A 17,884-nucleotide genomic window follows, 5' to 3' on the forward strand; every position below is an offset into this window, starting at 1 on the left:
CATTAGACAAAAGTTAAACATACATTATGCAAGAGCTTAATCTGCATACTGTAGTTCTTTCTTTAGGTCTTCATTAGCCCAGGTTAGGAGCAGAACAGTAGGACGTTAAACTCCATTTCATTTCATTTCATTTCTTTCTTTAGGCCTGAAATGTTATCTAAATTATTAATTAGACATTAACTAACAAAAAAAGCATCGGATACTCGAGTTTTTAACTAGATTAGAACGGTTCGCAATTTAAAAATTTAAAATTTAATTTAAAAATGGGAAAGCAAGGCTAACTAAGTCTCGAATATACCAGTGCCCTGGTTACCACAATGCACACAAACAGTGATAACTAGACTCAGAATGAAGTAATTTGAATGAAATTTTCAATACCTTCATTTTAAATTACCTATTTTTGAGCTATTATAGCAAGAATGGTCAGCTCTTTATCTAAATCTTACATAATGCATCTTTAAGCAAAAATGTATTTCTGCTGACCAGCGTGCAAACGGGATTCAGGGTAATTCCTCAACGAAATTTCAAAATTCTTGTGTCTTTAAAGACAGAATTTAGGAATTGAAAATTGTTTCCTGATTGGCATTGACAGCTAGTTGTCACTTAGTGTCTTCAGCTATTTCTTGAATTACATTTTACAATCCCTAGTTTGTCAGAAATTATCAAAAAACATGATAAGGTTTCCAGGAATTCGTTGTTTTAAAAGGAAATGTTGACAGAGAAGGGTTCTAGAGCCGCTATAATGGCGTGGCGTGTCGATAAGTTTTAAGGAATTAGAAATATATACGACGGTGAAAGGTTTAGGATATGAAAATGGCCGTTAAGTCTATTTTAATGTCTTGTTGTAATCTAGATGAGGTCGATGAAATGGTTTAATGGGAGAAGATTGATGAATCAGGCTGCATTCCTTGTCTAGACTAACATAAAACAAGTCGTACCAAGACCAGTGATGACCAGTACTAAATGGTCAGTGTAATGGGATATAACGTCCTCTGTTTGTGCAGGCCAAGATTAAAGGCGTAGAGGCTGATCAGACAGCACAATCTGTTTCATAGAGGTATTGCGAAGGCCTCCTTCTTATAGTTTGTTCTTAGTGTTTAACGTCCGCTCCAACCGAAATTTTTAATTTTTATTATATTAGCGCACGCGCAGTGGTATTTCCTGTGGGAGAAAACCGGAGTACCCGGAGTAAACGAGGTTGGACAGGCGACCCTACTCCTTGTCACGTACAACCAGGGATTCGAAAAAGTTATTTAGTCTTTGTGTGTATGGACGGAGTAGAACCACATTACAAAATGGTATACATGTACTAAATTTTGGATATGGCGAATTATTGAAATAAAATTAAAAACCATATGTTTGTCCCGAAATGAACTAATTTGAGTCGAGTGGACGTTAAACCCCATCTCTCTCTCTCTCTCTCTCTCTCTCTCTCTCTCTCTCTCTCTTTTCAATATTAAATTGAAGCGGAATAAATATTTCTCACATTTTCGACTAAAATCGTCGATTTCAGAATTAAAATGTCGGTCAACTAGCTCAGTGTCTGTCCTCAAGCGGAACTAAATATTTCTCAAAATTATACATGTATATTTAGAGTTCTCGACTAAAATCGTCGATTTAGAAATTAAAATGTCGGTCAACTAGCTTAGCGTCTGTCCTCAAGCGGATCTAATTGTAGACAGACAGTTTAGTATGAATTAGATCCGACCCTTGTAAACATAATTCTCTTCCTGGCGTGAATATCAAATATTAACAGCTCAGCAGAACTAGGCCTGCAACTGTTAAATAATAATATAAGTATATTTCTACTGATATAAATAGGCCATGTTGCTTTTTATCCTAGCGGCTTTATAATAATCACAGGAATTATAACGAAAGTAGGCCATATTCATTTAACTCGATATAAATGCTGCATATTCGGTTTCGTTATTTCATAAAACAGCTTAAGTATGTCAGATACGACCTTTCCACACCCACCGACGATATTCAATAGATTAGTTTATTAATTCCCCAGCGTCCTCAACAACTTTATGTTCTGTTTCAGAGAGAGAGAGAGAGAGAGTCAGAGAGAGAGAGAAGGGAGGGGGTGGGGTGGGGTTTAACGTCTATTCAACACAAACCAGGTCATTTCGGGACTAATATATGGTTCAATTTTATTTCAATAATTTGCTTGCGCGTAGATGTCTTTAGCAGTTGGAGGAAACCGGAGGACCCGGAGAAAACCCACCAGGTTGGACAGGCAACCCTTCTCCTTGTCACGTACAATCGGGGATTCGAAACCACGCCAGTTGACTCAATGACAGACCTTATGATACAAATACAACGCGCACGCGGTAACCATTCGGCCATCTAACCCCCGTCGTGTCCCAGAAGAACCTCTATTTCAGGGGATTTGATCTAAATACTAAGGTCACCTGCAGATTTCGTGAAGGTCATGGGATGTAAACAGGGCTAACCCTAACCCTGTAAAGATAAATCCTCAATTATGATGCCATGTTTTCTGTACATATAGAAATACAAAAAAAAAAAAAAAAAAATCAAACGCGAAAACGCTATCAGTTTTTGGAAAGTGGCTAGCCTGGAGGTCACGTGTTCGATCCTGCATTGACCGAGAAAGTACATCGAGATGTTCCGACGTGGTTTCCCCTTGTCAGTGATGCAGGACGGAGGACCTGACAAGGACAGCTGTCTAGTCGTTCGGATGGGACGAAACAAAGAGGTCCCGTGTATACATTGGCATGCACGTAAAAGACCCCTTGGCAGTTATAATTCGATATAAGAGTAGGCCATAGTACCGCTGCCCGGGCAAAATTTCCCTCATCGCACACTGTATGGCGTATGCCCGCCTTCATTATCCCAGTCGGAGCAGAACAGTAGGACATTAAACCCCATTTCTTTTCATTTTATTTTTGGAAAGCGGACCTTACACCTTTGACTTTTGGAATGAACGCGTCCAGGGCTACAGGGCAATTTGATATTTCAAGCGATAATAGTAACCTATAGGTTAAAATAGCAGTTTAAAACCACCCCAAGCAAAACGAGACATAGAATTATGATGACATCAAAAATCGACAGTTGCGTTTGAATATAATTTACTAGACTTCTTAGTCACTGACTCCTGGCTAAATTAAGTTAACCAAATATGGTAAGTTCCTCATTTAAAGAGCGCATCAAGTACTAACAAACAATATGACGTGCCTTGATCTTTTGGTGATTTTAATTGGCGCAGACGACCAATTGACTGACCAGACACGCTCCAGACGTTTATATACAATAACTCCCGGGTCGTTCATTATAAATCATCAAATAATAAATACACCCGCGCGCCGCCAGCACGTTCTGGAATTCCAAATTTGCTGCTGAACTGACACGAATGGTCCTTTCTTTTTCTAACCCTTTGTTTCCGGTTGGGCCAATTTGTTCATTTTGAATGAAGAGGGTAGCAAGGTCATAAATATTAATTTAACCCATATGGACGCCATTACGGACACGCTTCATCCCTCTAATTGGCATCAGATATCTTCACAGCTTAACCTCCAATGTCTCCACTTGACGACTGGTCAATTAACATCGATAGCGATCAATTTAAACAGTTCAATATGTTCTAGCACTTTGAAGTTAATAGCCCGTCTTCATGGCGTGCTTGGGGCTGAAACGTACAGGGTGTTAAACCCAATTTCGTTTGAGATTAACTCAGTTGCCACTGAAAAGGTAGGACGTTAAAGCCCATTTCGTTTCGTTTGAAATCAACAAGGACATTATTCTCAAGATTAAAGTCAGATGAAATTGATATATTTTGTTGTTGCGGTTTGCAATTCTCTGAAATGAGTTGACGTAGCTACAATGTTTGCCTCGGAAAATGAATGAGAGAGAGAGAGAGAGAGATATTTCGGGTCGTCAATTCAATAATTACATGACAAACCTTATGACAGACAAATTCATTCGATCGGGTGAAAAACTCGAGTTTTCGTCCCATCCGAACGACTAGACAGCTGTCCTTGTCAGGCCCTCCAGCCTGCATCACTGACAGGGGGAAATCACGCCGCAAAATCTCTATGAACCAGCGAGCCAGCGTCTTAACCACTTAACCACTGTGGCTCCCCGTCCAAAAATGGCCGAAGTAGTGTCTGGATAAGATTTAAAGAAGCTTAATCGCTAATATTTGGGATCTACAAATTGACACAAATGGGTCGCAACGAATGTAATATGAATGTATATAAACTGATTTACATTCAATCGTTTCTGTTTTTACTGTAATTTTTAATCAGTTATGATCGGCGAAATACGCCAAAAGTCTCAATCGAATAGCAACCTCTAGCGTCTGCTTGTTCCAGTCTACAGCGAGAGTATTTATTGCGCATCCTGTCCAGGTAAGAATATGGTGTCACCGTTTGACATGACTAGTGGAATATGTCTAGCGTCGTTCTTCGAGTCCCTTGTTACAAATGGCACTGAAACGCATTATGGTACAGGATTCGTGTACCAATGGTAAAATGTTTATTTTGTCTTAAATATTTTCCCGGTAAGATCACAACAGGAATTTTGATTTAAATTGACAATTAATTCGTGTTTTCAATGTTTGAAGACTTTGGCTGATATTGAGTTAAAGACTTAGAGACTTTAAAGTCCATTGATTTAACGAGAACGTCATTCTTTAGTCAATGAGGAGCCATGATGGCTAAGTGGGTAAGACGCTGGCTCGCTAGCCTGGAGGTCGGGTGTTCGACCCCTGCATTGGCCGAGAAAGTTCATCAAGATTTTCCTGCGTGGTTCCCCCTTGTCAGTGATGCAGGTCGGAGGGCCTGAAAAGGACAGCTGTCTAGTCGTTCGGATGGGACGAAAAACCGAGGTCCCGTGTACACATTGGAGTGCACGTAAAAGATCCCTTGACAGTTGGAATTCGATATATGAGTAGGCCATAGTGCCGATGTCCGGGCAATATTTCCCTCATAGCACACTGTTTGGCTCATGCCCGTCTTCATTAGCCCAGTTCGCGGCAGAACAGTAGGACGTTAAACCCCATTTCATTTCATTTCTTCAGTCACGGTTTAACCTACAACAAGAAACGCCCAACTCCATTAAATTTTAGCCTAATTCTGCAACTCTTTCAGTTAAATAGAGGTATAGTATTTCTAAATGTAAACAATTTATTTCACCCCAATGTAAAAGTTTGTTCTGTAGATAAAATTACAGATCTGATAAAGGAGTCCAAGATGGAAGTGAAGAAAGTCGGCCTTTGTTGCTGCCTCAACAATCGTGTTATTGTTTGATGTGTGAACTCCGGGGCGTGTACAGGCGATAGAAAGGACTCGACACGAGGCCATGTTTATTTAAATATGTCACAGTTTTAGATATTATTCTGTAGTTAATGTAAAAATGAACCACGCACCGTTGTTGAGAGAGAACAGTAACCATGCACCGTTGTTAAGGAAGAAAAGAAACATGCGCCGTTGTTACGATGATGAACAGATAACTCTTTGACAGGTTTTGTAAATTTTAATGACCACCAACTGTGATGTTTCTTTGATAAATTAGATGTTTTTCGTCTTTTCATTTACAAAGATCAAAATATGAAATCTACAGTAAAAGCAACAGATTAACCATTAATCTATTGGACAAAATTACATGCAAAATGGTGTAATTATTAATTCTAAAAAAGCATTAGTTTTTAACTGCTCCGCAGTGATAAAATTCTCTCTTTTCATGGGTCGATTCCTGCATTGGCCGAGAAAGTTCATCCAGATTTCCCCCTTGTCAGTGATGCAGGACGGAGGGCCTGACAAGGACAGCTGTTTAGTCGTTCAAATGATCCGAAAACCAAGGTCCCGTGTACACATTGTCGTGCACGTAAAAGATCCCCTGACAGTGGAATTCGATACAAGAGTAGGCCGCAGTGCCGCTGTCCGGCAATAGTTCCCTCATAGCACACTGGCGTATGCCTGTTTTCATTAGCCCAGTTCGGAGCAGAACAGTAGGACGTTAAACCCCATTTCATTTCATTTCATTTCATTTCATTTAATTAATGTTCCTATACAAAATATTTGTTAACCACGCTGCAGTGGCAAAATTGGTGTGTTTGTTTAAACTAATAATAAAAATTTAAATTTTAGGCAGAAAATAGATGGAGAAATTAGTAATCATATAATAAAGATGCATTTGTTAACTCCGCTGCAGTGGCAAAATCCTTACTTATTATTGGTGTGTTCAGATATGTTCAAACTTCAAATAAAAAGTTAGAGTTGGTGTTGAGATAAACGAAATTCTTATATTTAACTAAGTCTCTAACTCAATATCATCCAAAATCTTCGACATTGAAAACACGAACTACTTTTCGGTTTAAATCAACACTGATGTTGTGATCTTACCGGGAAAAGATCGGCTGCTGATATCCAATATTTAAGACAAAATAAACATTTTACCATTGGTACACGAATCGTGTACCATAATGCGTTTCAGCGCCATTTGTAACAAGGGACTCGAAGAACGAGGCTAGACATATTCCACATGTCATGTCAAACTGTGACTCATATTCTTATCTGGAGATAAATACTATCGGCGTAGACTGGAATAACCAGACGCTAAGATTGCCATTCGATTGAAACTTCTGGCGTATTTCGCGGAACCTAACTTATTAGAAATTACAGTAAAAACAGAAACGATTGAATGTTAATCAATTTATATACATTCATATTACATTATTATATGCGTTGCGACCCATTTGTGTCAATTTCTAGGTAAACAAATATTAGCCCCTTTAATTTAAGGTAAAATAAATCAAAACCACGGCCCTGGTGAAATTCTACGCAATATTTAGAGTTGAACTTAGGAATATATAGATTCTAATGTAAATGGTTAAAATTAGGCCATGTTTATGTTTGGTCTTCCCCCTAAAGCATCGAACAACTCACCGGAAAATAATCATTTGATGACCTGTAATTGTTGCAGTAGTATTTAATGGTAATTGAACTAGAAATGAAATAAAATGGGATTTAACATCCTGTATTTTTGTATGGAGAGAGAGAGAGAGAGAGAGACACTTACACTTACTTTCAGATATTTATGACCTGAACGAGTGGTATATAAACATTTTAAAATTTGTACATTTTTATTCATCAGCCCGGTGAGTCAGAAAGTATGGCGATTAAATAAAATGGTGTTTAACGTCCTCTGCTCCGAACTGGGCTAATGAAGACGGGCATACACCATACAGTGTGCTTTGAGGGAAATTTTGCCCGGACAGCGGCACTACGGCCTACTCTTATATCGAATTCCAACTGTCAAGGGATCTTTTACGTGCACACCAATGTGTACACGGGGCTTCGGTTTTTGTCCCATCCGAACGTCTAGACAGTTGTCCTTGTCAGGCCCTCCGTCTTGAACCACTGACATGGGGAATCCATGTCCCGATGACCTTTCCCGGCCAACGCAGGGATCGAACACACGACCTCCAGGTTAGTGAGCCAGCGTCTTACCCACTTAGCCACCTTGACTCCCTTAAAGATACATTATGTGAGATTAGATAAAGAGCTGGCAGTTCTCACTATAATAGTTAAAAACTAGACAATGTAAAGGGGATTTGATGAAAATTTCAGTCAAATTGATCCACTCTGAACCGTAATTTTAGCGATTGAATTTTCGCCCTGGTCTCGATCATCATTACTAAAGTCGGTACGATAAAAAAACATAGTCTGGATTATCCATTTCATGATTAAATCATGAATAAAAGTTGAGCTGCAAATGGCATCCTAATCCAGTAAATATCGCAGTATAGCGTTGACATCGAGAGTTTATTATGGACTGGATAAGTTAATAAACGTCTAATTAATAATTTAGATAACATTTCAGGCCTAAAGAAAGACGTGCAAAGGTCGATTTAGCTCGTGCATAATGTATGTTTAAGGCGTTTAACCCCATTGCATTCTATTTCCCCAAAACATATAAAGGCTGAATTAAAGTGAAATGGGTTAACAAATTATTCAAATTAACAATATGATTTCACATTTCCGTATTTATTAACCTTTTCAAACAAATTTTTTTATAATGACTAAATTATTTACTCGAGCTATTAGTCACCAACTGTGATTGTTGAATATTATTACCATAATAAATGGTACACTGTCGATACACGCTAGTTGATTAGGTCAACGTGGCTCTCTGGGGCTTCGATCCCTGCATTGGCCGAGAAAGTTCATCTCGATTTCCGGCGTGGTTTCCCCTTGTCAGTGATGCAGGCCGGAGGGCCTGACAAGGACAGCTGTCTAGTCATTCGGATGAGACGAAAAACCGAGGTCCCGTGTACACATTGGCGTGCACGTAAAAGATCCCTTGACAGTTGGAATTCGATATAAGAGTAGGCCGTAGTGCCGCTGTCCGGGCAAAATTTCCCTCATAGCACACTGTATGGCGTATGCCCGTCTTCATTAGCCCAGTTTGGAGCAAAACAGTAGGACGTTAAACCCCATTTCATTTCATTTCATTTCTCTCTGGGGCTGCAGTCAGGGGCTAACTGAGAGGGGCGCACTGACGAGGTTTTTGTCATGGTTTTGAGTTTTTGCACCCCTCGCTAATGGCAAAAAATCACGTGATTTCAATGCGGTTTTCAGCATTATAATAATAATCGTAATGCCCAACCAGTGTCAAACATATACCGTGGGTCAGATATGCTTCTAGCATGTTCCACACAGCCCAATACTTAATTAGTGGCACTGGGAGGGACTGCCACCCTATTCCCTCGCCCGCACACACATATAAATATTGTATTTTTTTTTCGGGATCTTATTCCTGTAGTGCCTGGTTTGGTTGCAGAGATATCCTAGCTTGGGTGGTCGTTGTTATTTTCTCCGATATATTCTGAAGACGGTTCATTTCATTCCAGAACGCAATGGTCGGTATCTTGTGCAGATTTCAGAGAAGGCTTTCGAATCAACGCTGTGAAACGATTGTAAAGGCGGCTTTATTGCATCTCGATTCCTGTTGACGGAACCACTGAATATTACACAAAATTTCAATCCCCTGCGACTGACTGGTCCACAATTATCAGAATTAAAAGTTTGGTTGAGTTATACCGGTAAAGAAACCAAAAACTAAGTTAGGCAAATGGAGTATTTTGTGTAACATCAGTTAAAAAATTGAAAACTTCAAAATGCCTTTGTTTTTAGTAAAAGGTAAATTTCAATCATACATTATATATAAAATTTTTGGCTGAGGTATTTGGAGTTGCCTCCCATTTACTACTTTTTTTGCAAGAAAGTCAAATTATCTTTTCTATAATGCAATGTTTATATAGATGGCACGTAAATAGCTAGTTAGTCTCGATCACACTTTCATTTTTTCCGTCAACGACATTGTGTACATTATTTTAGGTCTGGATGACAGAGTTGTTGGCAACAGCTGTGCTGTATTAGGTCAGCACGTGACACTGAACGCATCAGCACCATTTCCAGAGAAAAGTGGAATTATTGTTCATGTAAATGTCATTTATCGACGATATGAAAGAAGTAAGAATTTATCTAATAATTCAGATTTTACATTTAGGAATGCTTGATAAATTTTTAGAAGGAGAAACTCGTTAAAGTATTTTTTAAATGAATGTCAATCGATTCAATCATCCGCCTGTCAAAAACAAAGCGACATTATTAAAGTGACATATTGCTGAAAATTTTTATCTAAGGTGAATGGCACATGCATAACATTTTAGCACACCTTTTCTAATCAATAAAACAAAGGTTATCGATTACAAGTTAGGATTAGAAATTGTCTACAAAGGGTTTAAAAAATAGAAACAATCATATTTAATATTTGTTGTAAAGTGTTTTGTACTATTCCCATCTTAATAAAATAAATGTTGTTTGTATAGAGAATCTCCTACAAGTCTTTTTTTAAATCAAAAAATATCATCACAAGTTGATAAAGTAACAAAGTGATGATATTTTTTGATATCAAAAAAGAGGAGTAGGAGATTTCATTTATCACCCAATCCTTTCTTACGTGCACAAATAAATAAATATAATTCTTTGCTATAGATTTCACTTTTACTGAACCTGATTACATTACGGCGTAGTGATGCATCATTTTTTGACAGCAATTCAACCATTGCAAAGTCCTTTATATTGACCCAGTGTTTCCATCAAGGTCAATTGAATAACAATAGTTCATTTTTAATTAAAAAAATGTTACTTTTAATAAGAAATGAACTGTTCTTTTAGAATAAAAAAAGTAGTTCCTTTTTAACTGACCAATCAAATTCATGTAAAGCGATATCTCCTAAGGATTATGTAATTTATCACACAAGCGATATCTACTGTAGAATGTATTATTGGGTGATAAAGGATATTGTTTCAAGTTTCTTTTGTTTAAACTTTCAGCCTCGATATTTAATTGACAATTTAATCTATACATGACCCATGTATCGAGATGATCATGTAATTCTTTAATACATTTATATTTGATTCTGAAACCAATTGCCCAATACCAGGCTGCTGGGGTTTCACACAAAATGAAATCAGGACGTAGCCTACCATTGTAATAAAATAAGTTTATTGTATTTGTCCTCTATTAAAAACATTAGCCTTTTGAGTATATGTATAATATGACAGTCATGGTTGATGCGACTCAAATTCAAAATGATATCTCTATACTAAACCTTAGCCTTAAATGAAAGGGAGTCATGTTACCATAATCGACTAAAATATGACGGTCAGGAGATTGAAAATATAAAGATAGTGATTCTAAATAAACAGCTTGATAATAAAATACTTTCACAATGTAAGAATTTTACCCAGACAGCAGCAGTTACACGTTTCCAACTGTCAAGGATTTGTTTAATATGTGCACACCAATCTGATTAAAACACATATCCTATTTCGTTTCATTTTTTATAGTTCAAAATTTCGTTTTACTTGTCTTTACTATACTAGGACCTAGAAGAGTTGTTATATAACCTGCATTCTGGTTGATGTGAGGAATTAGCCAATGAAATTTGTCACGACGAGTTCTTGGCGTGCCCAGAAACATCAATGCCGATTGGTTAATCAAATGTCTGATGTCATAGGGTCAAAAGCCACTCGTATGACCCCCGACACGACCTTCCACTATAACTGGTCAGATCTACATGTAGTGCAGGCCATGGAAAGTATACCCCCCCCCCAAACTAAATATAGATCTGTATTTTAATCAGATAGCGAGAGAGAGAGAGAAATGGGGTTTAACGTCCACTCGACACAAACTAGGTCATTTCGGGACTAACATATGGTTTAACTTTATTTCAACAATTCGCTTGCGCGTAGGGGTCTTTAGCAGTGGTAGGAAACCGGAGGACCCGGAGAAAACCCACGAGGTTGGACAGGCGATAATCAGATAGCACACCAATGGGTTGATCTAAGTTACTTGTAGGGAGTATATGTAGTTGGGACCGCAGCAGAGGGCACTATTAGAAGTATGCAACGCTTACAGGAAACAAATATTATCTCGTGGGTGGGGTTGGGGATTGCACTATTCTTAAACACCTTTGGAGCTCCCTGAACCTCTACTCATCCTTAGGGTAGAAAAGAAACAAGGAAAAATAAAATATAATAAAATTTTTGAGTGCAATGTCTCTTAAGATGATGATCTCATGGGTGGGGTTGCTCTTGTTTTAAACACCTCAGGAGCTCCCTGAGCCACACTCATCCCTGAAAGGTAAAATAGAAAGAAGGAAAAAAAAAAAGATTAATATAAAATAATTGAGTGTAATGTCTCTTAAAATAAGGTGAGAGTTATCTATTAGATATTATTGATTATAAACTTACCTGGATTGAAGTTCTATTAATAGCTACACATACAGGTATATTATACATACTATATACGTACATGATTCATATATTGCACGTTTATTTTCTCATTCGTCATAGTTATATCACGATTTAATCCTCGTCAATATTCAATTTACATATGGCTACACAGCCAGGGTATGAGAGTTAATGAGGTATATAGGGAACAAATAGCTAGACCGAGGTAACAATACATATAGACTGTTTATTTTATTTCCTATACAAGTACTGGGGGTGGGGTGGGGTGGGCGAATGATTGTATTGTAAGGTCTGCCAATGAGTCCACTGGCGTGGTTTCGATTCCCTGGTTGTACGTGACAAGGAGTAGGGTTGCCTGTTGTCCAACCTCGTGGGTTTTCTCCGTGTCCTCCAGTTTCCTCCCACTGCTCAAGACCCCTACGTGCAAGCGAATTATTGAAATCAAATTGAACCATATGTTAGTCCAGAAATGGCCAAGTGTGTGTCGAGTGGAGGTTAAACCCCATCTCTCTCTCTCTCTGTCTCTCTCTCTCTCTGTCTGTCTCTCTCTCTCTCCTTCCCTCTCTCTGTCTCCGTCTCTCTCTGTCTCTCTCTCTCTGTCTCTCTCTGTCTCTCTCTCTCTCTCTGTCTCTCTGTCTCTCTCTCTCTCTCTCTCTGTCTCTCTCTGTGTCTCTCTGTCTCTCTCTCTCTGTCTCTCTCTCTGTCTCTCTCTGTGTCTCTCTGTCTCTCTTTCTCTGTCTGTCTCTCTGTCTCTCTGTCTCTCTCTCTGTTTATATTGTTACATCACAGTTTAATCATTGTCAATATTTAATTTACTTATCTCAGGATATCAGATTTAAAGATACCTTATCTCAGGATATCATATTTAAAGATACCTTCCCATGTACAGCTCCCGAAAATAAAAAATAGCCTTATTGTAAGTACTAGATGTGTTAGTGTCCTACCTGTTGTGTAAATTATCCATTAAATCCTATTTTACTTGCCCAGAGTCAAAAATATTTTTAAATCCAAGCCACATTTGAAAAGCTTTACGTCAGTCTTTTCAAATCATTTAGTTGAATTTTTCAAATTTTTAAAATAAGGTGTGTTAAGATGAAATCTGTATCATCAATTAATTAGAATATTGTAAAATAGTACAATTTGTTGACCAGAATAAAAATTGGGACATATTATTCAGTTACAACAAAAGTGGTATTGAGCCTTAAAAGATACCTTCCCATGTACAAACTCGGTGATTTGAGGATATATTTGGACTAAAAACATATTCAAACTAATTAATCTGTCAAAATTTTTCTTCAAATCCTTCTCAGAACATTGTATTTGCCAGGGAATACCCTTGCTATAAAAAAAATCTATTAAAAGGACTCATGTTTGTGTCATGTGACTTGGCTGAGGAGCTACCTAGCAACGGGCGAGAAGCAGGAGGAGAATTCATTGCATATTCAAGATGATGTTGTCTTTAATCGCTGTCCATTTATCATAAATTTCAAAGCCTAATTAAATTCTCGGATTATCCACTGCCCATGTCCTTTTCCGTGGTTTTTATCTAAGAAACTGTTGTACGCTTAAGCTCACCATCAAGTTTATCAACATATACATCAAGCGCTCACTAACACTGGAAGACAATATTCGCGTGCAACCTTGGACGTCAGTCGAGCAGGTGTCTCTAATCGTCGGGTTGTAGGTTAGGTAAACCCTTACATTTTTTTCTGTATGCACTCCATGGGTGTTTTTCAGGGAATCCAGTATTTTTCTAGTAAGATTGGATGTTTCTACTGTCCATATACATGTATACCATAATTGCCATACTATTATTGTAAATAACCACCCAATAAATACTTTTCTGGGGAATTATCTTTAATGACATAGTTCAATGTATAAATAACCAGGCCCATGTAGTTTAACCTATTTATTTATTTCCTGCTTGATAAGGAAAGAAAAGACATTTGGGTGAAATCAGTTGACTGTTATGTCATGAATAGAATAGAGTTTTAATGTCTCACGAACAACATATTTTAAGTTTTAGGTAAAATCTTTTGATTTTAATGCGAAGTTCGTTCATTCTTAGTGTTTAAGATCTGATTCCACTTTTGGTGATATCGCAGACAAGTATTTACTGAGATATTTCACAGAGAAGCCACAAAATAGGTTTAGTCGAGCTTTGGTTGCATTGGAGATTTATGACCAGGTAGAATTAGAGCATATGTTGCATTGATGGCAACACAGGCCAGTCTGTGGCCACTCTTCATCTTATTTTTAGTACCTGGAGCAACTCTTTTCGATGATTTTTTTTACCATGGATACTATCTTTAAAAGGCACTGTATCTTTACCGAAAGGAACCAGAATTGAATAGGCCTGTTAATCGATCGCGCGTCTATATATGAGGAGCCTATTACGTAATTTTTTACTTCAATATGCTTACATTCATATTTCATGTGGCATATAGCAGATGATGACTCGTACTAGTATTATACAATGTTTTACACTGGGTTATATTCCTCATTGTTTGTCTTTCAATTTTGAATAAAGTCTGTACCTGGACACTTACGGCTAGCCCCTGGATCCATTCAGTTAATCTGATATTTACGTTTGTTTGTGATTTCTGCGTATTGTGTCTTGTGTAATTGTGTGTGGTGCAATCCCCCTGAACTTACTTTTGGAAGTTTCTCACAAAAAAACACTTGTCTGTGATATCCCCCAACGAACGAACGATCCTTTAATATTATGTTTAATATTTTCAGTAGAAGCTGACATGATGTAGACGAAAAGATAATGAATGCAGAAGAATTTCTGTCTCTAGAATTAAACATAGATCCTATAGATAGCCATTTAATATTAGATAAAATGGAGAATGACAGATACGAGGACGAAGCGAGTGACAGACGTGACGGGGTCGAATCAAGTGACAGATGTGACGAGGATGGGTCGAGTGATCGACGTGATACAGAAGAGGAACCTGATTCACCCCTCGTCCCAAAACAACTCACATCAACACCGATAAAAGTTATTGAGGTAAGCTTGTCGAATTTATTTTAAAAATTTGCTTCATTAAATCTTCTAAATAGATGATAAATGAGTTATATAGAACAACAATCTTATTAAAACACAGATCCTAGTTCGTTTCGTTTTTTATAGTTTAAAAATTTGTTTTACTTGTCTTTACTACACTAGAATCAGGACGAGTTGTTATATAACCTGTGTTCTGGGTGGCGTGGGGGATTAGCCAATTAAATGGTCTGTTACAGCGACTTCTTGGCGTGCAATGCACGGAACTGTGGGTAAACCACTAGAAACGTCAACGCTGATTGATTAATCAATGTCTGACGTCATAGTGTCAAAAGCCTCTCGTAAGACCCCTGACATGACTTTCCCATACAACTAGTCAGATCTTTATGTAATTGAGGCCATCAAAAGTATAAAAAAAAATGAAACGAAATGACTAGACAGCTGTCCTTGTCAGGCCCTCCCTTAACTATATGTAACACCCTACTTTTCTCTACCTAAACTAATAGAGAATGCTGTTCTTTGCCAGTTCCTGCACCACTGACAAGGGGAAACCAAGGAATATTCTGGACCTGATATAATTTACATGTCTTTAAGAAGATCTATTTTGACATTAAAATAACAAGCTCAAAAATGAAACTAATAGTAAGTGCAGGGGGACTGTGCCACACATAATTTACACAAAACAAATCTACCGACAAGACACAATACGCAGAAATCACAAACAAACGTTCACATCAAATAAAGGATTTCTGGAGAAACAAGGACACACTAACTTTTAAAATTTTTAAAAAGAACAATGGGCCTATTTCTGTCACCTTGACTACAACTAATATCATTTCACTCTCTCTCTTTCCCCGGGAAATCAAATTTGTATAGGAATTCTCAACACAAAAGATTTGAATATCGACTGGTCTCGAAAATAATTGTGAATAAAATCTTATATAACAATAAATAACGTGGTATATTCATATGTATGACAAACAACAACCTTTGCTGTGGTTAAATTTACTTTTGATAAAAATGAAATCACATTTTTACTGGGAAATTTACATAAATAGGCTTATAGTGTGGTCAGAATTAATTAATGATACATTATGAGAGATTAGATAAAGAAATGAATGTGTAATTAATAATTTAGATAACATTTCAGGTGTAAAGAAAGCTGCAATAGGCAGATTTAGCTCTTGCATAATATATGTTTAAGTGTCACTGTTTCTATACATCCACATTCTTATTTGGACGTTCATTGGGCGCTCTCTCTTTAATTTCTATTAAAAATATTTATAAAGTCATAAAGTAATGGGTAATGGTAATTAATTACTTTCAGTGTAATGGATAATGATAATTTATTACTTTCATTTTAATGGGAAATGATAATTAATTACTTTCAATGTAATGGATAATGGTAACATTAGTTACATGTACATTGGCAATGTAATGGCTCCAGCCAGCCCTGTTGTTGTTGTCCCTGCCTGTCGATTTGCATTTAGTTTGTGGACACTCTACAGGTGACAATTTTTATACGATTTTTATGAAATTTGAAATATAAGTTTATATCCCAACGATCTCGGTTCTTTGCAACTTATGCATGTATCCAAATGTAACTTCATGGATTATGGTCCCTCATTGTACGAAAAATCATGATTTTAGCTTGTGGACATTGCAGCGGTCTCTTTTTTATCCAATTTTTATGAAACTTAAAATGTATGTTTATAACCAAAAGATTTCGGTTCCTGTCGATATTGGAGCATATCAGACTGTAACTTCCTGGATGATTGTACGATCTTGGTTATTGACAAACCCTGATTGTACAAAAAAATCACTATTTTTCAACTTGTTCTTTGTCAATCTCTTGCAAAAAGTGGGTATATCTTGCATGGCAACCGTTTGTTTAAATAATAAATAAAAAGAATGAAGTACATATTGATATAATGATAAATAAATATTACAGAGAGAGAAAGAAATGGGGTTTAACATCCACTCAACACAAACTAGGTCATTTCGGGACTAACATATGGTTCAATAATTTGCATGCGTGTAGGGGTCTTTAGCAGTGGGACGAATGCCGAAGGACCCGGGAAAACCCCATGCACAACTGGGGAATTGAAACCACATCTGTTGACTCAATGACAGAACTTATGATACAATGCGCACACGCTAACCAGGAGGTCTCACTTTCGCACTCCTGTGTTTGTCCGAGAAAGTTCTTCAAGATTTTCTGACCTGGTTTCCCCTTGTCAGTTGTGCAGGTTGGAGGGCCTGACAAGGACAACTGTTTAGTCGTTTGGATGTGTACACATTGGTGTGCATGTAAAAGAACCCTCGACATAAGACAAGCTGTAGTGCCGGGGAAAAATTTGCCTCATATCACACTTCAATAGAAGGCTTAATCTCACTTTAACTCGGTACATTTTATCAAGCCCTTCAGGTAATACCCTGCATATATCGGCACTAATTTCGATTGGTTACTTACCCAGCTTGAGAGCCTTTCCGATTCATGGATCATTGTGAATACCAAGTCTCACGCTTTTCAGGTAAAATGTCTACCTGTGATAATCAGGTTGCAAAGTTGTGTCACAACCTCTGATTGGACGCTACTATTCATGTGTCTCTGTTAAAGGGAGGCGAGAGAGAAATGGGGTTTAACGTCCACTCAACACAAACTAGGTCATTTCAGGACTAACACATGGTTTAATTTTATTTACATAATTCACTTGCGCGTAGGGGTCTTTAGCAGTGGGAGGAAACCGGAGGACCCGGAGAAAACCCACGAGGGTGGACAGGCGACCTTTTCCTTGCCACGTACAACCGGGGATTTGAAACCACGCCAGTCGACTCAATGACAGACTTTATGATACAGCGCGTGCAGGCTAACCATTCAGCCATCCAACCCCCCTGTAACATAGCTATAAGTTCAGGAATCGCAAAGCAGTGTAGCAACGTCTAGATGTTGTAAAACTTGCGGTCGTTTCTTCAGGAACATGGTCCTCGTTAGCTCAATGAATACAGAAAAGAAGGGCTTTAAACCCCATTTCATTGCAAGTTCCATGTGTATGACCTCTTAAGAATTGTAGTCTTACAATAACATTTA

The 17,884-nt window shown here is 37.7% G+C and overlaps 1 protein-coding gene across 4 annotated transcripts in view; it reads left to right on the forward strand.

Annotated features, from left to right (window-relative positions):
* The first annotated feature begins 9,364 nt into the window (after positions 1 to 9,364).
* Positions 9,365 to 17,884, forward strand: part of LOC126815054 (sorting nexin-16) — a 28,730-nt gene continuing 20,210 nt past the window's right edge. For 3 of the 4 annotated variants that reach the window (XM_056099700.1, XM_056099702.1, XM_056099703.1), the window contains exons 1-2: positions 9,365 to 9,497; positions 14,529 to 14,799. In XM_056099700.1, coding sequence (XP_055955675.1) covers positions 14,560 to 14,799 — 240 coding nt within the window. In that variant the 5' untranslated portion in view covers positions 9,365 to 9,497; positions 14,529 to 14,559. The remainder of the gene's footprint in view (positions 9,498 to 14,528; positions 14,800 to 17,884) is intronic. The other variant, XM_056099701.1, reaches the window with a different exon arrangement.

The sequence above is a fragment of the Patella vulgata genome, chromosome 3 (genome assembly GCF_932274485.2).
Source record: "Patella vulgata chromosome 3, xgPatVulg1.2, whole genome shotgun sequence".
NCBI classification, from domain to species: domain Eukaryota; kingdom Metazoa; phylum Mollusca; class Gastropoda; family Patellidae; genus Patella; species Patella vulgata.